This window comes from Marmota flaviventris, chromosome 7, assembly GCF_047511675.1.
Source record: "Marmota flaviventris isolate mMarFla1 chromosome 7, mMarFla1.hap1, whole genome shotgun sequence".
Classification (NCBI taxonomy): domain Eukaryota; kingdom Metazoa; phylum Chordata; class Mammalia; order Rodentia; family Sciuridae; genus Marmota; species Marmota flaviventris.
Window position 1 is genome coordinate 145,297,254 of NC_092504.1, and position 21,177 is coordinate 145,318,430.

The window sequence follows — 21,177 nt, forward strand, 5'->3', positions numbered from 1 at the left end:
GAACTCAAATTACCAGCATATGTGATGAAAAGGGCAATATCACAACAGACACTACAGAAATACGGAAGATAATTAAAAATTATTTTGAAACCTTATACTCTAATAGAAATTAGAAATTAGGTAATGTGAAACAAAATCACATTATATACATACAATTAAATAGTGTTGGTGAACATATGGAATAAATGCATTCTCATAAAGACAGAGTTTAAGCTGTTATTATCCATTTGTAGAAACTACTTTGTTATCCAACATATATTATACACCCACACCAGGAATACAGATTGAACTTACAGCACCTGTACATATGAGGATATAACCATATTCCTCCAGAGTTGAAACCCAGGAGCATGGTTAAAGAGGATGAACAGTTAGGAATAAATAAACAATAAACTGTGAGAAATAATAGTTTCTAGAAGCTAGACATATTTTTGTTATGTTATATCCACTGACAAATACTATAAAACACTATGTATGTTTTATATAGATGTCACATGAATGTTGCATTTCATATGGAAGCATATTTAAAAAGGAAATGTGCAGAATTTGAGAAAATAAAAATACAGAAAAGCAAATAAAAGAATCAATTACACACCCTACGTATAGATGATAAAACTCATCAATATAAAGATGACCATTTTGCCCAAGTTAATCTATAATAATACCCCATCAAAATTTCACCATGTTTACTTTTAATTAAAGAAGGGACCAAAACAAAAACTTCTAAAATTCTCCTGGAAGGTTAATTATATATGAAATTAGCTAAGAAGTCTCTGAAATGTTAGAGCAAAAATACAAGTTATCATTACCTGACACTAATGTGTGGTATAAAATTATAATATTACAGTAATTTAAAGCTAATAAATATCAATACAGAGAATTCCATAGGTAAATCCATATGTATGTAACTATCACTTTTATTGTTAAGGGCAATAAAAGAGCCTACATAAATCTAAGCACATCAAGGAAAGTATTTAATGTGAATAAATAATGCAATCCAATCTAAAGGTAGGTGTTAGAACTATAGGCCCAGATCACTGGTAAGGCTTGTGTGCAGAATGTGATGCTGGAAATATATCCCAGCACTCCTCAGAAAGCAGATAGTAAGAGAGAGAATTTTAAAAATACACCAGAATATGAGCCTCCTGACTCTCCCTCCATTCATGGATATACCAAATAAATTATCTACTCAGTTTTGAGTCCCTCTTAAAGTTATAGGCACATACATTGGACAATTGAAAAAAATATTTACCATCAGATGAGTAGAAAAAGTTGGAGTATACTTGGGCACTAGCCTGCCTTGGGCAATGTGCCATTTAACTAGGACAGAATCCCCAAATCTCAAGGGAGGAGTTAAATCTCGAGGGTCCCAGTTTATCCTAAAAAGGGATTTGCCAGCATACTCTGCAAACTGCTGTTGACAACAGCTGAGCTTTTATCTAGCCAGCACCAAAGGGTTTACAGGGGAAATTTAGTCCACCACTGGCAGCCCAGGTGGTAGTTCAGCACTTCCTGAGCCCTTCTCCCTTGCTCACCTCACTAAAAGCCTAACAATTCTTTCTGTAAAGAATTTGTCACAACTTCATCTTTTTCCATTCAATGTATTATACCCTAAACCTCCAAGATTTGGGAGCAATGGCAACTGTGTGTGCATGTATCCCTAGATCACAAAGGAGTGGATTCACATTGGTGTACAAGCATTTCCATAGGCTATACAATCCCTACCAGGAGTGAGGGGGAAAAAAAAAGAGAGATTAAAAGTACTGATCCCCATTTATTTCTATAATAGGTTTACATCACCTTTCTTTCAGTGAGTATACGACAGCCTGGATTCTAACAAAATTGCATCAGGAATTTATTGCAGCAATCAACTATAAAACCTTCTGCAGCCTGAGCACAGCTGTAGAAAATGGCTAATATGAAAAGTTGAAGAATAACTAGTACTCCAATTATATGAATTTGGAAGAAAGCAACACTTGTAAGGCAAGGATCACTGGTAAGGCTTATATGCTAGAATATGAATTTAGTAGAGCCATTTTTTTTCTTTTTAAAAAGCATTGGAAGTTGAAAGTTCTACAATATCTAACACAATAATAATAATTCTGGGTGCATTTCCACAGTAGTTGAAGTCAGTATGTTAGATAAATGGTTGCATTCTCATCTTCACTGGAGCAGTATTCACAGTAGCCAAGAGAAGGAAACAACTAAAGTGCCTTCTGGATGCAGGGTACACTGGGGGATTTCTCCCAGTTTTAGAGCACTCAGCTACTTCCCAGGGAAACTATGTTCCCTAAATTTAGACTGCTCGCTCACAAGATGAGACCCAAGAACTAATATTTCTAGACTCTCAGGAGACATTAGAGGTGTTAGCTGTGGGATCCTCATATCAGACAGTTCTGAAACACAGTACCAGGAAAATACCAGAAGGGGAAATGAGAACCCTCTGACATAAATTCCACAAAGGGGACACTCGGCACAAAGACATTCTGACAGGCTGTCTGGCCTTGAGAGACAAAGGGAGAATACAAACATATATTATTGCAAAGGTCAAGTGATTCTTCTCTACTTTTCTATCATGTGAAATGCTCATAAACAACAACAACAAAAACCTTTGCCTTTGATTCTTTCTATTGTACTGGGGATTTGATACAGGGGCATGTTAAATATGAGCTACATACACAACCTTTGTTTTAAAATTTCAAGACAAATCTTTCTAAATTGCCCACGGTCTCCCTAAATTCCTGATGTTGACCTTAAAATTGCAATCTTCCTGCCTTAGCCACCTGAGTCTCTGGAATTATAGGCATGTGATATTACACCCAGCCAGTGGGGGAAAAAAATCCTTTAAATAATTTCACCCAATTCTTGGTAAAACAATTAAAAATACTGTGTTCATCTGAAATGTAATATGGGAAAAATAACTGACAATACTGAGAAGAGGGGACGTTATCATTGGGAATGTGGAGAGGGAGCTGGAATTTTAAGATTTTATTGACATACACATATAAAGGTTTAGGCTGGGAGACCCGCTTCTGGATTTGACATTTTGTTTCCATACACTGAGAACATTCAGGAGGATACAGGCAGAGTGGAACTCTCCTGTAATCCCAGCAACTCTGGAGACTGGGACACAAATTCAAGGCCACACTCAGCAACTGACGCAAAATAAAAAAAGAAAAAAAAAAAAAGTACCAGGGATGTAGCTCAATGATAAAGGACCCATGGGTTTAATCCACAATGACACTATCCTCCCAGGAAAAAAAAAAAAAAGCAAGCTCATCAGGAAAGAAAACCCTAGATCACTACAGAAAACACTCCCCTCGTGCAGGAAAACAATACATGGAGTTGAGATTTGGATCATCATTCCACTCCACAATCCCCCACCATCCGGGAAGGTGCTGGAATGCTGGTACATATGTGCTCAGACAGGACTTCCGGTAGGGGCTGAAGATAATCTGCAGGGATAGGACAGGACTTCCAGAGTCCACTGCTGATATAAGCCCATTTGACTGACCAGTGGGGATTCAGGGCTAAACTTCCCCAGAGGAGGACCCAGGCCTGAGACACTAGAGACTGCCACAGGATTCCAGGCCACAACTGCCAGTTCCCACCATAGTCGGTGCAGCCGGTTACAAACAGCCTCACCCCCTGCCTCAGGATGCCACTGCACATTCTCCATTTGCTAGATTTTGAGGGGCCCAGTGTCCTCCATATAGATCTTCCAGCACCTGCAAATCAGAGCAAACCAGGTCCCCTCAACATAAAAGAGGAAGCTTAGAGATGGACACTAACACTGGTGGCTCCAGAGAGAAAAGCCACGCCAGATGGTCAGAACCTGCTCCTCTTTACTGGCTGTGTGCTGGATTGGACAACGGTTACCTAAGGGGTCCTGAGTGGACAGGGCTTACCTCTTCACATGCTCAGACTGAGCCTAGTGAGTCTTCTGAGTGACAGGAGGTGACATTAAATGCAGAAATGAATGAGGTCACGATGGCAGGCCCTTGCCTGTAGCTTTTTTCTTTTGAGGTGCTGGGAATTGAAATCCATATCCTCAGGCTGCAGCTAATTGAAGGTAAGGTTTCCTTAGAGATGTGGGAAATAGCCCAGCCAGGAGGACATTTGTATTTAACCTTGCATATAAGGCCTTTCAATTTCTGGATTATATAAGTCTTATATTATTCATGGATGGAAATAACAAAGTGAAAATCCTGCAAAATTTCATTAACTTCCCTGCTCTCTTCTCTTATTAGGAAAGAGATTGACCTGGGAAGAATCACCCTAAGGCAACAATAATCAATACTAATATGTGGTGCAAGGGTAATTAAAAAAATTTCTAGTGTTCACATAAAACAATAAACAGTAGAAATTGAGTTTAATAACATTATCCAACATACCCATTATGTAAATATTACCAATATGTGACCATAATTACTAATGAAGTATTTTGCAATTTTGCAAAATTTTGCAATTTGGCCTTAGACCTAATGGCCAGTCCATTACATTTTTTTCATCCTATGATGAAAGCCCCTCAATAAGCAAGGGGTTTGGAATCAAGATGAATTTTGTTGCGGGGCTGGGATTGAGGCTCAGCGGTAGAGCGCTCTCCTAGCATGGGTGGGACCCGGGTTCAATCCTCAGCACCACATTAAAAAAAAAAAAAATAAATAAAGGCATTGTGTTGTGACCATCTACACCTGAAAAATAAATATTAAGAAAAAAGATGAATTTTGTTGCCATGCATGTGGCACACACCTGTGATCCCAGCAGCTTGGGAGGCTGAGGTAGGATTGCAAGTTCAAAACTGAGCAACTTAGCAAGACCCTGTTAACTAAATAAAATATTAAAATGTGCTAAGGATGTGCCTCAGTAGTTAAGTGCCCCTGGTTTCAATCCCGGTATAAAAACAAACAAACAAATTGCATCTAATTTGAAACCCAAATACCTCCACTACACCATATGACTCATACAACTTTTCTTATTAATTTAGGAGTTGTTAGTGATATTTGTTCAAAAAAGCAGGATTTCTATGTATGAGTGTGTACATACTACTATGTAATATATACACTTATATATTGTACACTATATTTACATATACATATATATTGCTTGCTGTCTGATATATGGAATGGAATGGATCATGGCCAGCATTTGGTGGGAAAATGTCTACTTCTGGAAACTTTCTGGGTAAACTCCCTGCTCTCACACAGGGCAATATCTCTCTTTTGAACCTGAGAAGAAATATTGGTAAAGAACTGTATTCCTCACCTAAAAGAAATGCACTCAATAGACTTACCTACACCTATGTGTGTGTGTGTGTGTGTATAAATAAATATGTATATATTATATATAATAAGCACATATGTAATATCTATATATAATGTATAAACAAAACCTTTTCATGTACCTGATTGGTTATGGGGCTCCCTTTCCAGGACCCAGGAAAGTCCTGGTTCAATTTATAACAAGGACTGACACCAGCCAGAAGTATTCTCAACCCTCCTCTACAATCAGCAAATAATAAAGGTTTCTATGTCATTTTCTAAACATAGCTAAACAGTAATAGAGGCATAAAGCAGAAAAATATTTTGTCAGGAACACAAAGTAAAAAGACAAGGAGAAACATAATGAAGTTTTGCCACCTTGAACAAGAGAATTGGAATCTGGAATTCAGACAAAGAAGATTCAATCTTTTATATTTGGGAATGTGGATGACATGGTTGTCTACAGTGAAAAGATTATTATAACCTTTTGAAAGAAAATTCATGTGAGTGGCAAATAATGGTTAAACAATTAGTATCTGCAAAGTGGTTTGTTAGATGTGGGCCACAGCACATACATGTATTAGTAGCTCCATGAAGAGCATTATTCATCTGTGTCCCCTAAAATCATTCCCATTGTAAAGATGAGAAAACACAGGTTTCTGGACATTAAATGGAAACTCGGTAGCACACAGAGAACTACCCAGAGACAGAACTGTATGAAATCCCTTCAAAGCTCCTCAAAGGCTGGTTTGCTCCTGATATAGGGGATGTCAGTCTGGAGAAATATTTTCTCTCCATTTTGAAGAGAGTGCCTAGAAAAGACATCCCAGGAGCAACACAAGTGTTTTTCCTTCTTTAAGGTTAAGGAACTCTTAACCAGCACAACTATCAACCCAGATTCCTTATGAGGGTAAATGCTTAGAGCTTTCAGGGTGCAAAAAAGCACACCACAGGACCGGAGTCTGACTCAGAAAAGAAATACATCTAAAAGGCTTATAGCAAATTGAAAAAAAAAAAAAATGATGTAACTATTTCAAAAAATAAATATGTCTCAGCACATCATTCAGTAAACAATAAATTATGGATGAATATTTCTAGGATTTGCCAAATCTTATCGCATATGATTTTGTAGTAAATTCCAAAATCCAGATAATAAAATGCATGATTCACTGTCAAAAACTTTCAAGAAGAAAAAAAAAACCTTCAAGGAAGAGGAGTGTATGTTTTAGTAAATGTGTCATTCAATAATTTATTTACTTACTAAATAATTTTGAGGAAATATATTCATTTTCCTGCAGCCATAGGGAAGGGAGATTTTCCTTATTTATTTTTCCTGTTAGAATTTCCAAATATAAGGGCTGGGTATAGCTCAGTTGGTCGAGTACTTGCCTTGCATGCACAAAGCCCTGGGTTCAACCCTCAGCACCACAAAAAAATAAAAATAAAAATAAAAGAAAGAAAAAGAATAGAATTTCTAAAGATAAGGTCTAGAATTTCATTTGAAATAACCTCTAAATATAAAGCAGACAAGAAACATACAATATATACTCAGGGGAAGAAAAAAGGTGATTTTTTTTTTAATAATTAAAAGTAAAATTATTGGCTTTTTCTTGAAATGAAACTCTATCTCCCTTGTTGGATTTATTTTCTTATTTTTGAAGCCAGAAACCACAAAAGAAATACAGGGAAGAGCCTTGAACTGCCAATTCATACAGGAGATAATCTAAGTATTCAATAATCATAAAAAATTCAACATCTTTAAAAATTAGAGAAATATAAAATAAAATCCCATCACAGACAAAATTAAATATTGATGAAGATATAAAACAAATGAATATTCATAAACTCAAGTGCAGTTTAAGTTATTATTACCTGCTTGTGGAAACTGTATGCTATTGAATATATACAATACTCCCCATCATAGACACTGAAATTACAGCATATGTGACCATGATAATATGTAAGAACACAACAATACTCATCTAAACACTTGAAACCCAGGGGGATGTTCAAGAGAATGCACATCTTGGAACAGATAAATAATAATCTGTGGAAAAATAGTCACTAGGGGCCAGTCACATTTTTGGTCATAGTTATCCAGTTTAAAAAATAGTGTAAAACACCATGTTTAAGTTTTATATATGCATGTGTATTTCACATGTACACATGTTTAGAAAGAAAATATGTAGAACTTATGAGAAAACAAAAGTCATCAGAACTACATCAGAGACTCAATTACACATCCATGTGTACATGATAAAACTCATCATTATAAAAATGACAATTTTTCCCAAATTAACCTACAAAATATATTCCCACCAAAATTGCTATTACATATATGAACATATCACAGTAAATTCTAGCTTTAAGTGTATCTATAAAGCAGTAATTTTAAAAACTATAAATAAATGGAAGAGAGGGAAGGGAAGAGGGAAAGGGGAATCACTGGGTAATGAAGTGGAGCAAATTATATTCCATACTTGTATGATTATGTCAAAATGAACCCAATATTATGTATAGCTATAACGCCATAACAAAAAAATTCAACATTCTTTACTTTTAATGAAATAAGTAACCAAGGCATGAAGTTCTAAAATTCATCCACAAAGTTATATATAACTTTAGCCAAGAAACTTTTCAATTATAAGAGCAAAATAAGTACTTATCATTACCTGACATTCATGTATATTATAAAACTATACTATATTACCATAATATCAAGGAATCACAATTTAGCAAAATCAATATATGAATCCATATGTATGTAAAAAATATATACTTAATTGCAATAGAAAAGTCTAGATAAATCAAACCCTAACAAAGCCAATCTCAGCAACTTAGCTAAACCTGTCTCAATAAACAAATACGTGAATAGTACCAGGGATATATATAGCTCAGTAGTATAATATCCCGCAGTTCAACTTTCAGTAACTAAAAAAAAAAAAATGAAAACGAGCTAGCTCAGGAAGAAGTGAGGTCCCTATAGACCACAGCTTCTCTCCTGCAGGAAAAGAACATGTGGAGATGTGATCATGATGATCGTCCCACCTGTCACCGCGCTCCTCAAGAGTCTGGGCTGCAGGCGCACACCTGCCAGATAGTATTTGACGCAGGGGCTGAGGAGGCCCTGCGAGGATAGGAAAGGTGGCTATGGATCTCTGCCACTGACGTCTCCCCACCTAGATGGCCGGTAGGACTGGGGCATACTGCCCCAGCGGAGGGCTCAGCCTGCAGGCTCCAGAGACTGCCGGAGTCCCGTCTGCGAGCTCCCGGTCCTGCCACAGCCAGTGCCCAGGTTCCCAGCCTCCCTCCCCAGCCTCCCTGCCCAGGCTCCAGGTGCCACTGCACACTCACCATTTCCTGGTGCTCAGGAGCCAGGCTGCTCCCTAAGGACCTTCAGAACCTGCAGAGCCACCCGGACTCCGAAGCTTGAGAGTGAAACTTGGAGACAAATGGCAGAAATGGCGGACTCCAGGGGGGAAAAGGACCCGATTTCGGAAGCCCGCCCCCTCCTCGCTGGCTGCACACCGGATTGGACAGTTCTCACTAAGTGCTCGTGAATGGACAGGGCTTCAGACTGTGCCCTGAGTCTGAGCCCGTAACCTTCTTTTTGAGTAACAGGAAATAATACCCAATCCAGTCACGAATAAGGCCAGAATGACAGATTCTTGGTTGCAGGTTCTTTTTTTCTTTTTTCTTTTGAGGTCTGGTAATTACACCTCAGAGCCTCAGGCTGATGCTATTTTATGGCAAGATTTCCTTCCAAAAGTAGGATCTCGACCAACCAGCAGAACATTTGCATCTAACCTTGCGTATAAGGTCATTTCAGTTTATGGATTATATATGCCTGTATATTATTCATGAATGAAAATAATGCAATGACAATTACTATAAAATTTCATTTAACTTTTCTGGCCTCTGTTCTTGTTAGGAGACAGATTGAAATTTGAACTGGGGAGCAACCCCCAAAACAACAATGTCCAATGAAAACAACACGTAAGGCACAAGGGTAATTTAAATATTTCTAGTATTCACATTAATAATGTTAAAAGTGACAGTTGAAATTGATATTAATAACATAATTCTCTAGAATATTATCTTTCTGTGACTAAGAATACTACTAATGAAGTATGTGTGCTTTTGGAACTACATCCTCAAGTTTGACTCGCTCCATCATATCTCAGTTCACAGGAACCACATTCCAGATTTGAGCGCTATGGATCCCCTAATATCAGGGACTTTAAGGGCATGGTCTATCTCTTTATATGCTAGAGCTGAGCAATACAGTTTCTCACTAGTATTTCTCCTCAAGCCCCAAAATTAGGAGAAACAGTGCCCTGAGTGGGAGCAGGAAGCTCCAACCAGGAAGTGTCCAAAAGTAGATCACTCTTTCCCACATCATACTGGTCTCAGGTTCTTTCCCATTGTAGGTATTGGACAGCAAGAAAAGGAAGATGGGGGCTGGGATTGTGGCTTAGCGGTAGGGCGCTAGCCTAGCACGGGCAGGACCCAAGTTCCATCCTCAGCACCACATAGAAATAAAGGCATTGTGTTGTGTCCATCTACACCTTAAAAAAAATAAATAAATATTTTTTTAAAAAAAAGAAAAGGAAGATGGGATCCCAGGAGGTTAGAAACACATAGGCTGTAATCTTCAGCAGTCTTTACTCTATTGTTTAAATACATCAAATGCAAACATATTTGGCAATTTGGGTTTATACCCAATGGCCAGGCTGTATTATATGTTTTCTCTTGTGGACAGACTCTCACAACTAATAATCAGGTGGGCCAGGACACAGGATGAGCTGTGTCTGATTCCAAAACTGAAACACCTCCACCAGATCACAAGACTCTTGCAACATTCCTTATTCTCATCAGACTTGGAAAGTGACTTATTCAAAAGAGCAGGCTTTGTGATATATGTATATAAAATGCAGTCCTGCATATTACAGAGTGCCACACAAACAGAACATTCTCATAGATCTCTGTTATCTTGGGGCTCCCATTCCAGGCTCCATGGAATCATGTTTCAGTTTACCTCAAGGGCAAACACCAGCTAGAATTTAATCAACACCCTTTACAAATGAAAATATAGGTTGATATCGAATATATGTAAGTTTAATCAGGGTTTATAAATTATAGAATAGGCTGATTTAGAGGGATGTAAAGGACTACTAAGCTCTATGTTTTCAAAGCAAAGAGGGACAAGGCTATAGAGGCCTGCAGCACATTTCTTTTGTTGATGGCATAGAGCAAAAGGAGGCCAAGGATGACATATAATTATTGGCAGTACACGAAACATCAGAGAATTGGAATCTGGAGGTCAGACCAGGAAGATTTGAAATACTGTATTGGGGCATGTGAAGGACATGAGTGCCCATGATAAATAGGTTATAAACTTCTGAAAGAAAGTTGATATGGTGTCAGAGAAGGTTAAGCAGTATCTACACAACAACTTCAAGGTGTTTTATCAGCTGTGGAAGCACAGCACCTACTTATATCAGAGCCCCCACGAAGCCATTATCCACCTGAGACCTCTAAAACATCCAATTGTAGAGATGAGAGAACACAGGCTTCTAGGTATCAAATGGCTTCTCAGCAAGCAGCTTGTGTCAGAACTGAGAGCTGCCCAGAGAAGAACTGCATGAAATTCTTTCTAAGCTTCTCAGTCTGGTTTGCTACTGATATAGCGGATGTTGCAGGTTTGTCTGGTTTGTCACCTCTCAAATAGAGAAATATTATTGCTTCTCCATTTTAAAGAGCAACCCTAGTGAGGATGTCCTAGGAGGTCCCTTTGAGTTCAGAGACTATGGTTTATCCTGCTTTCATGTTAAGGGAAGACTTTAGTAACAGAGGTATGTCAACCCAGGTTCCTCACTGGGGCAATTACAAGAGAGCACAAAACAGGGCCCAAAATATGGGTTGGACTCAGGGAAGAAAAAAATCTAAATGGTTGATAAATCAACTGAAAGGTAACTCAAGTTTTCAGTTGGGAAATTGGAAAAAAATAGAACAGTGTGAATTTAGTTGCCACATGGAAAAGAGATTAATCAAGAAAAATAATTTTTAAAATGCCAGCACCCAGAGAAGCCTGGCTGCAGAGAAGCAGCAACAACCAGAGATTTCTTGTGGCAATGTAACTTCAGCAGCTCTTCTGTGCTGTAATCTGATTGTAGCTGTTAAAATGTCACATGTGCATATCCCTTCACTCAGTATTCCCTTTCCAGAAAGTCTGCCTTTAGCAGGAGACTAGTTTATGTTCTTAGCTGAATTGTGTCCCCTCCCCAAGTCTCATATATTGTGGTTCCAAATACCTAGCGCCTCAGACTGTGAATCTATTTAAATATATAATTTTTAAAGACATAATTAATGTTAATCTAGTTAATTGGTATAAAGTCTAATCCAATTAAATTTTTCTCCTTATAAAAAGCAACAATAAGGACACAGAGAAGCACAGAAAAATTTCATGCAAACTTAGAGACAGAAGATAGCAATAGACATGTCACAGAGTGGAGTCAAAGGAAATCATTCCAGCAGGCACCTTGATATGGAGACTATGGAATTAGCTCAAATAAATTTCTGTTTCACCTCATTTGTTACATTGCCATGACAGACTAGTGGTACTGATACAATCCACTAGGACATGTATATTCTGTCCCTGCAGCTTGGCTGAATGAAGTAACAATTGAATCACATCACATTCCACCAGCATGGAAAGGCTAAACTGCTGCAAGAAATAACATTTTTTACTGCAGTATTATGAAGGCTTGTGAGAACATACTCCTTATCTTATGGGGCCATAGAGAATTGTTTTGTGGTATATTATATGAAAAACTTGTCTTACCTCATTTGTTTGTGAAACTCTCTTCTTTGTGTCAATACTTCCCTGGTAAAGGAGTTAGTTTTTAAGCCTTGTAAAAGAAGTAGAAGTATAGTGATGACTGGTACATGGGCTACCTGGGGCAGGTAGCTAAAACAAAAACAGTAGCATCAGAAAAGAAATATTTAGTGCACAGTAAACATTGAAAATGATGTGGAAATAGTTTCTCTGTTATTTCCACAAGTATGTAATCTAGAGATTTACACCTATTAGGTCGCCAAGGGAAGTAACACAGTCTAGATTTCTTTGGGAATTGGAATGTAAGTCTTTCAAGTGGTAAATTCCTGGTATAGTGTTTAGGGGAGTCTCCATATTTGGTATTTGTCCTGGACCTATCTTGGCTATCTCCAATTCCTGGCTGTGGAGATCCTTCTCCAGAAGTCTAATCTAACCTTAGAACAGAGATATTGTTGGTTGTGTAGTGCCCTTGTTCTTTCCCTAAGATACAAAATGAATAAATAGCTCCAAGATGATCTGCATAGAAGTCTGCAAAGAGATTGTTTTACATGTAGGAAGATAATTAGCTCTGGTCATCCTGGCTGCCTCCACCGGGAGCACTCCCATTGAAATTTTTTATACCTAGATTAGCTATATACGAATATAGGACTCCATACATTGGCGACACTGGGTTATGGTGTTACTTGAGTTCCATTACCTCATTCCATTACAATGCTAGAGGAGCAGCCAGAGTAAAGTATTCACTTGTGAATATTCACCCTGATTATAAACTCTTTGAGGTCAGGGTCAGTGCTCAATGCCTAAGCAACATTGACACATTCGGTCAAGTTCTAGCCTGAATATTCAGGGGAAAAACCATCAAAATGATTTGGATTCTGTAAAATTCAGTGCCATTCTTCTTGAATTTCACCTTCCGTGAGGCAAGGAAGGCTAGGTACACCTGGATGAGCTTCCAGGCCTGAGTTCCCAGTGACAGTGAGGTAGGACATGCAGGGCAGAGTTGGGTTCCCAGGCAGCTCTGAGGCTCTGAGTGGGGCAGGGACTATAATTGGGTTATATCTTTCTATATTTCTACATTGCCCCACATGCTCATTAATACCACCACAGTTGTATAGGCTTCAGGCATTTTTCTCAAGAAATACAGCATCAAATAGCACAATAGTAATCTCATCATACATGCAATTTACTATTTTTTACATTTATTTATTTTTAAAAAATATTTTTTTAGTTGTTGATGGACTTTATTGTCTTTATTTTTATGTGGTGCTGAAGATGGAACCCAGTGCCTCATGCATGCTAGGCGAGCATGCTCCCATTGAGCCACAATCCCAGCCCCAATTTTTTTACATTTAGCATTACCCGAGTTACTCAAACCATCCATATTTTTGAACCATTGTTCTTAAGTCTGCAAATGTTGTAGAACGGCTGTACCATGGTTGATCCAGCCATCTTGTTCCTTTTTCAATATTTGGGTTCCTCCTAGTTTTTAGCTATCATAAAAATAATCTATAAAATATGAAGAACTTACCCAAAATAGTAAAACCAAAGAGTGAGGGTGGAGGAAGTATTTTTGGTTGAGGGAGGATTTCTGTTCTCTCCCATCATTATCCCACAAGACCAGCCTTCCTTGGAATTCTGTTTCTTTGGTACATCCTCTGCCCTTAAATTGTTTGCACCCCTGTCCCCTTCGACTCCTTCTGTCTCTCGTGCCTACTCAGCTCTCCTTCTGTCTAGTTGTGCTGAATCTGGGCAGGTGGGAAGCAGTACCCCCTCATGCCATCCTCCACCCGCAGTGGGAGAGGAGCCAGAGGTGGCCAGATTGAAGCTCAGTCGAGGAAAAGGGCTGAGCAGCAGGGAGCAGAGTGGCCACCTCTGAGAGAAGGACCCACACCACAGCCTAACTCCTCTAAGTCCTTTCTAAGAAAAATGAAATTTAATCAGCATATATGCTGGTTTGAGCTTCTCCATCCACAGAATGGGAAGTCTTGGAGTCTTCAGGATGAGAGTGGGGTGGGGTAGGGCTCTTTAGATCTTTTTAGGTGACACAAGCCTCTGATTTCTTTTTATATATGATCATTAGAGTCTATGAAGTCATGTGGTTCATCTCCCAGGTGAGAAAATGTCTTTGTGACTACATGGGCATACCACAGAAACTAGGTTATTCTAGAGTGAGGGGTTTGCACTCTCTGTCCTTGAAACCATGTGTTTAATGTAATTTGGGTTGGACATATTGTCATTTTAATAAGTGATAAATTCATGCCAGCAGTCTGGGGACATTGATCCAATACAGCTCTGTCTCAGATGATTGTGCAAGATTGGGAGACAGGGGCCATCAGGACTTGGCTTCCTTCTCTGTACAGTGAACTGGCTCTCTCCCATGCTCTCAAAAGCTCTTATTGTCTTTGGAGTTGATGGGTCCTCTATATTCTCATGGAGATTGGTCTCTGGCAGACATTTTAGCAGCAGCTGGACAGAAGGACAGTGGGCAAAGATATGACTGTGCTCAGCCTAGTACTGCCTGGCTTCCTGGGGACATTGTGCAAACCCTTCCCAGAACACTTAACAAGTAATAATGACAAAAGAGGTAATTTGAGAGTTACATGACTAAATTTTCATGCAAAAAGTGCCAGAAGGTGCCAAAGCTCCTGAGTATCATAGGTTGGCAAGGGTATGTGGTCAGAACTAAGAATGCAGTGACCAGAACCAGGAGTCTGGTGATGAGGCCACGTGTGGGGCAGAACACCCTGGCCTCCTCAGTGACACAAGCTGGGACTTCCCTCATCTTGCTCTGAGAGTGCAGGGAGACTGCAGGCATGCCTGAAGATGGCTTGTGGCAGAGGAGCACAGAGGTCACTTATGTTCTGGTGTGACCTGCTAGCTCTAACTTTCCAAAATGAGCCTGAAGACTCTGCAACAGGTGCAGGGTGATTTTGAATGGTGCACAAATGGGACCACTTTATAGAATTATTCTCTTAACTTCATGTACTCACAACTCACATCTCTCTGTCTCCTATCATTTAACAGGAAGCAGTCTTGCTTTAGTCACACTATGGTTGAGAATAGGTTTCTAAGAGTGGGTTCCAGACCAACATGGTTTTCACCAGGAAACTTGATAGCAATGCAGATTCTTAGGCCACACACAGACCTACAGTTATCAGATGAAGGGATTCTAATTTTCATGACCCCTCCAGGTGCACACTTGGGGATTACCTCCTGTTTTGGTCTTTCCTCCAAGAACACAATCTTTTTCACCACTTAAAAAATAGCTTTTTTGTGACGGCCTAACACCCCAGCCAGACTGTGTTCCAGAGTTGGTCAGTTCCAGCCAAGACAGACAGACCCTGAGATTAAAGGGGCTGCACATGAGGTTCCCATGTGCCCAGGAGTCCAGAGAATCCTGTTGCAGTGTCCCCTTTAAGGCTCACAACCACACCCAAGCCTAATAGTCAAAACCCTGTAAACATTTTGACCTTTACTTCTCTTCCAGAGGTGGAAGCAGTACCTAATCTGTTGTTTAGGGCCTGAAATCCATGTCACTCTTTGTCCATGATTGGGAGGACCATGCTTTTCTTATATGGAAGATCCTGGGTCATGGTGTGGAGATCCCCGCAGTTGCCCCTCGAGACCACTACAGGGAGAGAGTGCACTTTTCTTCTGGTAACAAGGAGCACTTCACAGCCAGGCTACTGGCTCCCCTGAGTCCCATCAGAGTCCCTAAAGTGTCAGTGTGCTGAGGGCAATTTTACCGCAGTGTCCAGGAGGTGATATGCAGCTAGTGGCATTGAGTAGAGGCAGCAATAGCCATGGTACTGTAGCAGGAAAATCCATTAGAATTTTACTGGTTGTAGTCCCTGTGCAAGGCAGGCTGACCATTTCCCACAGTGCTGAGTCCTGAGACTGGCAGAGCTCTGGTCACAGGCCCTGATAATACCAGTCAGGAGGAGGAGGTCATAAAATCAAAACAAGCTATTTCCTTCTCATGGGAAGTCTAATCTGATTGTAAGGACACCCAGAAAAGAAAATAACCTGCTTTTTTAATACTTTAAAGTGTTCATCAGAAAGGTAATTGAGAAGGTGGGAAGAAAACTAGCATTTAAATCTTGGCTCCAAGTCTAGTCTACTTCAGATTATTTTGTCTGCTCCTGTGCGTCTTCTGTGACCTAGCTAATCTGTAGCACCAGGGTTGGTTAGGAGGCAGAGAGTGTGGTAGGTGAGGGAAAACGTGGGAAAGAGACTTTCTTTTACTTGTGCAGGAAGAAAAGATGAGCAGATTTAGGTATGTTTGTAGCCATGACAGAAGGGAGTGTGTACAACAGAAATAGTGCTTGCACAATTCCCATATTCCAGGTGCAGCAGCCTTCCTCCCCTCCCACCTCTCTCAGTCCTTCTTGTTTCTCAGCTCTCTAATGGGGAGGGCCCAACAGAAATCAGAGGACTGGGTGCACCCCCATGACCCAGGCCCAAGGGTCCAGGATATGAATGCAATTGACCTGACCCTTTTGAGAAGCTTGGCAAGTTTGGCCTGGTTGTAAGGGTACCTTGGGTGTGTTTCAATCTAGTATGGTAAGACTCACAGAAAGAGTTTGGACTCTCACAGACTTCTACAGTTTCCTCAAACAGTTGTAACACACCATACGGGAAGCACCAGGGTTGGTCAGGAGGCAGAGAGTGTGGAAGGTGAGGGAAAACATGGGAAAGAGACTTTCTTTTATTTGTGCAGGAAGAAAAGATGAGCAGGTTTAGGATTAGTATGTTTCAATAATTTCAGTGAACTCTAGGGGACAAGGCCCATCTCTGGTTCTCTGGCATCTGGACCTGTGCCGCAGTCTGGCTGGGCACAAATCATGAGCCATTCAAGCAGGAACAAACTTTATTTCCGTACTCCCACAGCACTCCACGCACACTCCCCGGGAACTCTCCCAAACGCCACCCACGTGGCTCCTCCAGGAACACACCACACACCAACCGGAACTCCCCCCCCTCCAACTCTCCAGGAACACCATCGGGCTGCGCACACTCTCTCCGACCCCGTGAGAACTCAACGGGAATTCCAAAGCAGCAGGCGCCCAAGGCAGCAAAAGCTGCCCTATTGCGGAGAGTAAAGGTCATATATACAATTGAATACACAGCTTAACCATCATCATCTCAATGGCTCGCTGGGTCACCTCTCAACCACTCGCTTCTGGCAAAAAGCCATGCGTCATCCCGACTGGGCTGTGGCCCTCAACAGACCCGGTATGATTAGAGCAGTAGGATAGTGGCCCCGGAGGGTGGGAGCCCAATAGGGAGGAAACTGGTGGTGTGAGAACTGGATCAGTTTGGGTAAGAGGTACATGCTGGAGAGAGGGCAGCCTCTCTAGGAATTAGCTATCTTCAGGAAGGAATACCCTGAGTGCATAGGTAAATGTCTGTCATCCAAGGGACTCAAGGGCAAGAGGGTCACAAGTTTGAGGCCACCTGAACCATTTAGTGAAACCCTGCCTCAAAATAAAATTTAAAAGGGGCCAGGGATCTAGTTCTATTGTGGATGAGTTGTAGAATGCTCCTGGGTTCAAGCTGAGTACCCACCCACAATGTACACCTACACACACACACACACACACACACACACATTCTCTCACACACAAAGCAGCCTAGGAGGGCATACCCTTCAGGGTCAAAAAGCCCCAAAATCAAATAAACAGAGTACCAATGGTAAATGCCATGATTAAGGCAAGCACTTTCCATCTCCTGAAAGAAAGTGAAACCTGCAGGTGCTCCTAGCAAGCCTGCTCTCTGGTCTTTCCAGGCCAGGGCCTGTGTTTAAGGTCTTTCAGATCACATACTTCACAGACACCAAACAGACTTCTGGGTGACTGCAGAGCAGAAGGACTCTTTGTTTTAATGGAGAAACTTCCAGTTTGAAATAAAGCTTGGCCAGCAGAGCAGAGAATGAAGATGCGTATCAAGAGTCTGTCCTTTGATCTTCAATCTGTCACCAAGAGATGCCTGTCTGGAGAGAGCTCAGCATGCTTGGGACAAGGACAGCTTCTCAGAGAGCAGAAGGCAGTGACTGGCTTAGCAAGGTACTGTTTCTCATTGGAGCTTATATTTTCTCTGATGGCAACTTGTAAGTGGAAGTAGAGCACTGCATCGACCACTCTGGAATGTTTGCAATCAACAGTCAACAGGTTTTCCTTGCAGCTGGGATGAGATCTTCCGAGGTCACCAGCTCCAGCAGGGAGCAGCGAATTCCAGTGACCCTGCTTGTTAATTTTTATGTTCGTGTGTGTGTGTGTGTGTGTGTGTGTGTGTGTGTGTGTGTACATGCAGGTGAAGTGCTCAATGACTCATTCATTGTACATGCTTGGGATAGAGAAGGAGGAAAGACGACTTTCTCAACTAGAGGAAGGTCACTGCTGAGGAGGAATCGTGCCGAGTATTAAAGGAGGGACGTCTGGCTTGACATCAACAACTAAACTTGGACTGGAAAACTTTAGAAGTATGGTCAAACTGTTTGACAGAGAGACTGTAGCACAAGAATCAGGCTCAAATTAGTAATTCCCCTGCCCCAGGCTTTAAGTTTCTCCTGAGAATATGCTGTATGTCTCCCTCTCCCCTTTCTTTTCTTTTCTTTTTTCCCCCTGTTTTTCCTTCCTCACCTACCATGAGAAAATCACTGTGCTTGAAGCACTGAGGACAAAATAATGAACTGGAAAAGGCCCGGTGTCTTTCTGTGTAGCATTTATGATCTAGACCAGGGTTCCTGAGCCTCAGCATGTTAACATGAGAGACCGGATGCTTCCCTTGTTGAGGGGCTTCCCTGTTCATGATGATGTGTTTAGTAGCATCCTTGGTTCCTGTCTAATAGGTACCCTAGCACGGTCCCCTACAATTTTTGACAACCAAAAATGCCCATAGACAGGCCCAATGTTCCCTGGGTGTGACCACTGCCCTGATTGACAATTACTGAGCACTGAGGCAGATAGCTAAGTTCATGCTTGCAGTGAAGTTTGCACAGATGTCTCTATGCCTACGTGGGGTCTGCTTAGGAATCTGCTACTGCTCACAGAGTCTGGGTTAGTGGGACTTGCTTTGGTGTTAGTACATGCCTGTTTTGAGACAGTAATTGAATAAAACTCTGGTGAAGAGAGGTTCCACCTTAATATCATGGTGGGTTGTCATGAAGACATTTCAGTGACAGCAAAAATCAGTAAAGTTCAGTGAAGATATCTGCAGGTAAATTAAAAGTTAAAATGGCCTTCCCTGTTATTCCCTCTCAGACTTTCCTTCACCTTGAAATAACTGCAGGGTGGGAGAACGATCCCCCTGGTGCAGACCTGCATCCTGAAGTTTTTCTTTTCACATAAAACTCCAAGTCCTTCTGTGTCTCTGTGTCCTCTTAAATAGGAGGCAAACAGTGTAAATGGCTTTCTTTGTGCCTGATATAGGGGTGAGCCTCAGCGTTGCCAAATGCTTGACCCTATATGACACTTGTTGAAGGCTTATGTGTCTGTTTCCAATGACATCTCACAGAAGGTACCATTTGATTCTGGATTTCAATACAAAAGTTGCTGTCGATACCCCTGCTGTTCCTCTCCCTGTTGAGCTGAGGTTCTTTCTCTCTGTTCCACTCTACAGTGTTGATAGGTAAGTTAATAAAACTGTCATGATTCAGCTATGAGATGTCTCCCAAAAGCTTGTGAGACAATGCAGGAAAGTTTAGAGGTGAAATGATTGGGATTTGAGAAACTTAACCTAATCACTGGATTAACCCACTTGAAAGAAATAATTGGTTGTGTTTATGAACAATTCTTTCTTATTCTCTTATAATGTAGGGAGAATTCATAAAAGTAGGATAGAGAGTTCTACCAGCAACCTCCCTGTGCATGAGTATGGACATTGCATTATTTGTTATCCGACTGAGGTTTGTGACCCCCTTTCCTTCGTGGCAATTCTCAAGGAAGTAACTGCTTCTCTGGTGTTCTCTTGCTGCTTTCTGCAGATAAATTTTATATCACTATTTATACTTTCTGTAGGTGTCATTCTCAGTTTGCTTATATATTCTGGAAGGCTGAGGTTTCCTAAAGAGGACAGAATAAGTCATTCCTCTCTGTGAGTTCATTGCTAAGTGAAATATATAAAGGCTGATTTTTGAGTTAAATATTTCCCAAGTATAAGATTAAAAGTGTTAGATTGAGGCTACAGTGTTTAACAGTGAAATAATGTGTTTTAGATGTTATCAGACTCAGATGTACCAAAAGTGTAAAATGTTTGTGAATTCCATGTAAATAAGGTGATAAATGATGACAGAAATAGCAAAACCTGATTTAAAACTAGTCCACATGAAAATAACTTTGATAGTTGCCATTATTTTATTTTTCCATAAATACTTTTATTTTAGACACACAAGAAAAGCTATTTCAGGATCTACTAATTTAAAGCAAGCAACTGTATACAGGTAACAAAAGCATCAACTTGTTACAGCTCAGCACAGCAGCCAAAGGAAATAGGCATGAGAAAATGCATATTTATGCAGCATTAAAACATATGAACAAGATATTGCAGGGCAGGAGGAGGAATGGAGGAAAAAAATGGAAATAAAACATCAGAGCTTCCTAGTGCTTCAAATGTAGTGCATTACAGCAAGAATGGTAAGAATGGAAATAATTGTTCTATATACCTGCCTAATACATAGTTTGCTGGTAGGTCTTCTTTCAGTGGTAAACCATTTGAATATATTCTGTAGTTACTATGTAATGACACCTTACTAGACTCAGGCTTAAAACTCTGTAGGTAGAAACAATAAATAATTTTATTTTATAATGAAATTATGCTTTCATAATACATTATGCTACAAGTTTCATTAAAAGCATATATAGTACTGATCAATGTTAAAAATTTTTGTATTCAGGAACTTAAAACTATAGATAATAATGCACAAATATTTAAATGAAGACTTAACATATTAAAAAACCATTAACTAGAAAAATATACACATGCTCTGTGTTTCACTGAATGCTGGTAAGGCAGAACAGTATGCCTGTGTGCCTCATTGTCCCCTGACATAACCAGGACAGGGCTTGGGCTGCTGGCACC

General features: G+C 40.3%; 1 protein-coding gene across 1 annotated transcript in view; it reads right to left on the bottom strand.

Moving 5' to 3' along the window:
• Positions 1–8,700, bottom strand: part of LOC114105754 (zinc finger protein 420-like) — a 36,182-nt gene extending 27,482 nt beyond the window's left edge. Inside the window, exon 1 of the mRNA XM_027952322.2 lies at positions 8,616–8,700. Coding sequence (XP_027808123.2) covers positions 8,616–8,618 — 3 coding nt within the window. The 5' untranslated portion in view covers positions 8,619–8,700. The remainder of the gene's footprint in view (positions 1–8,615) is intronic.
• Between the last annotated feature and the right edge of the window lie 12,477 nt (positions 8,701–21,177).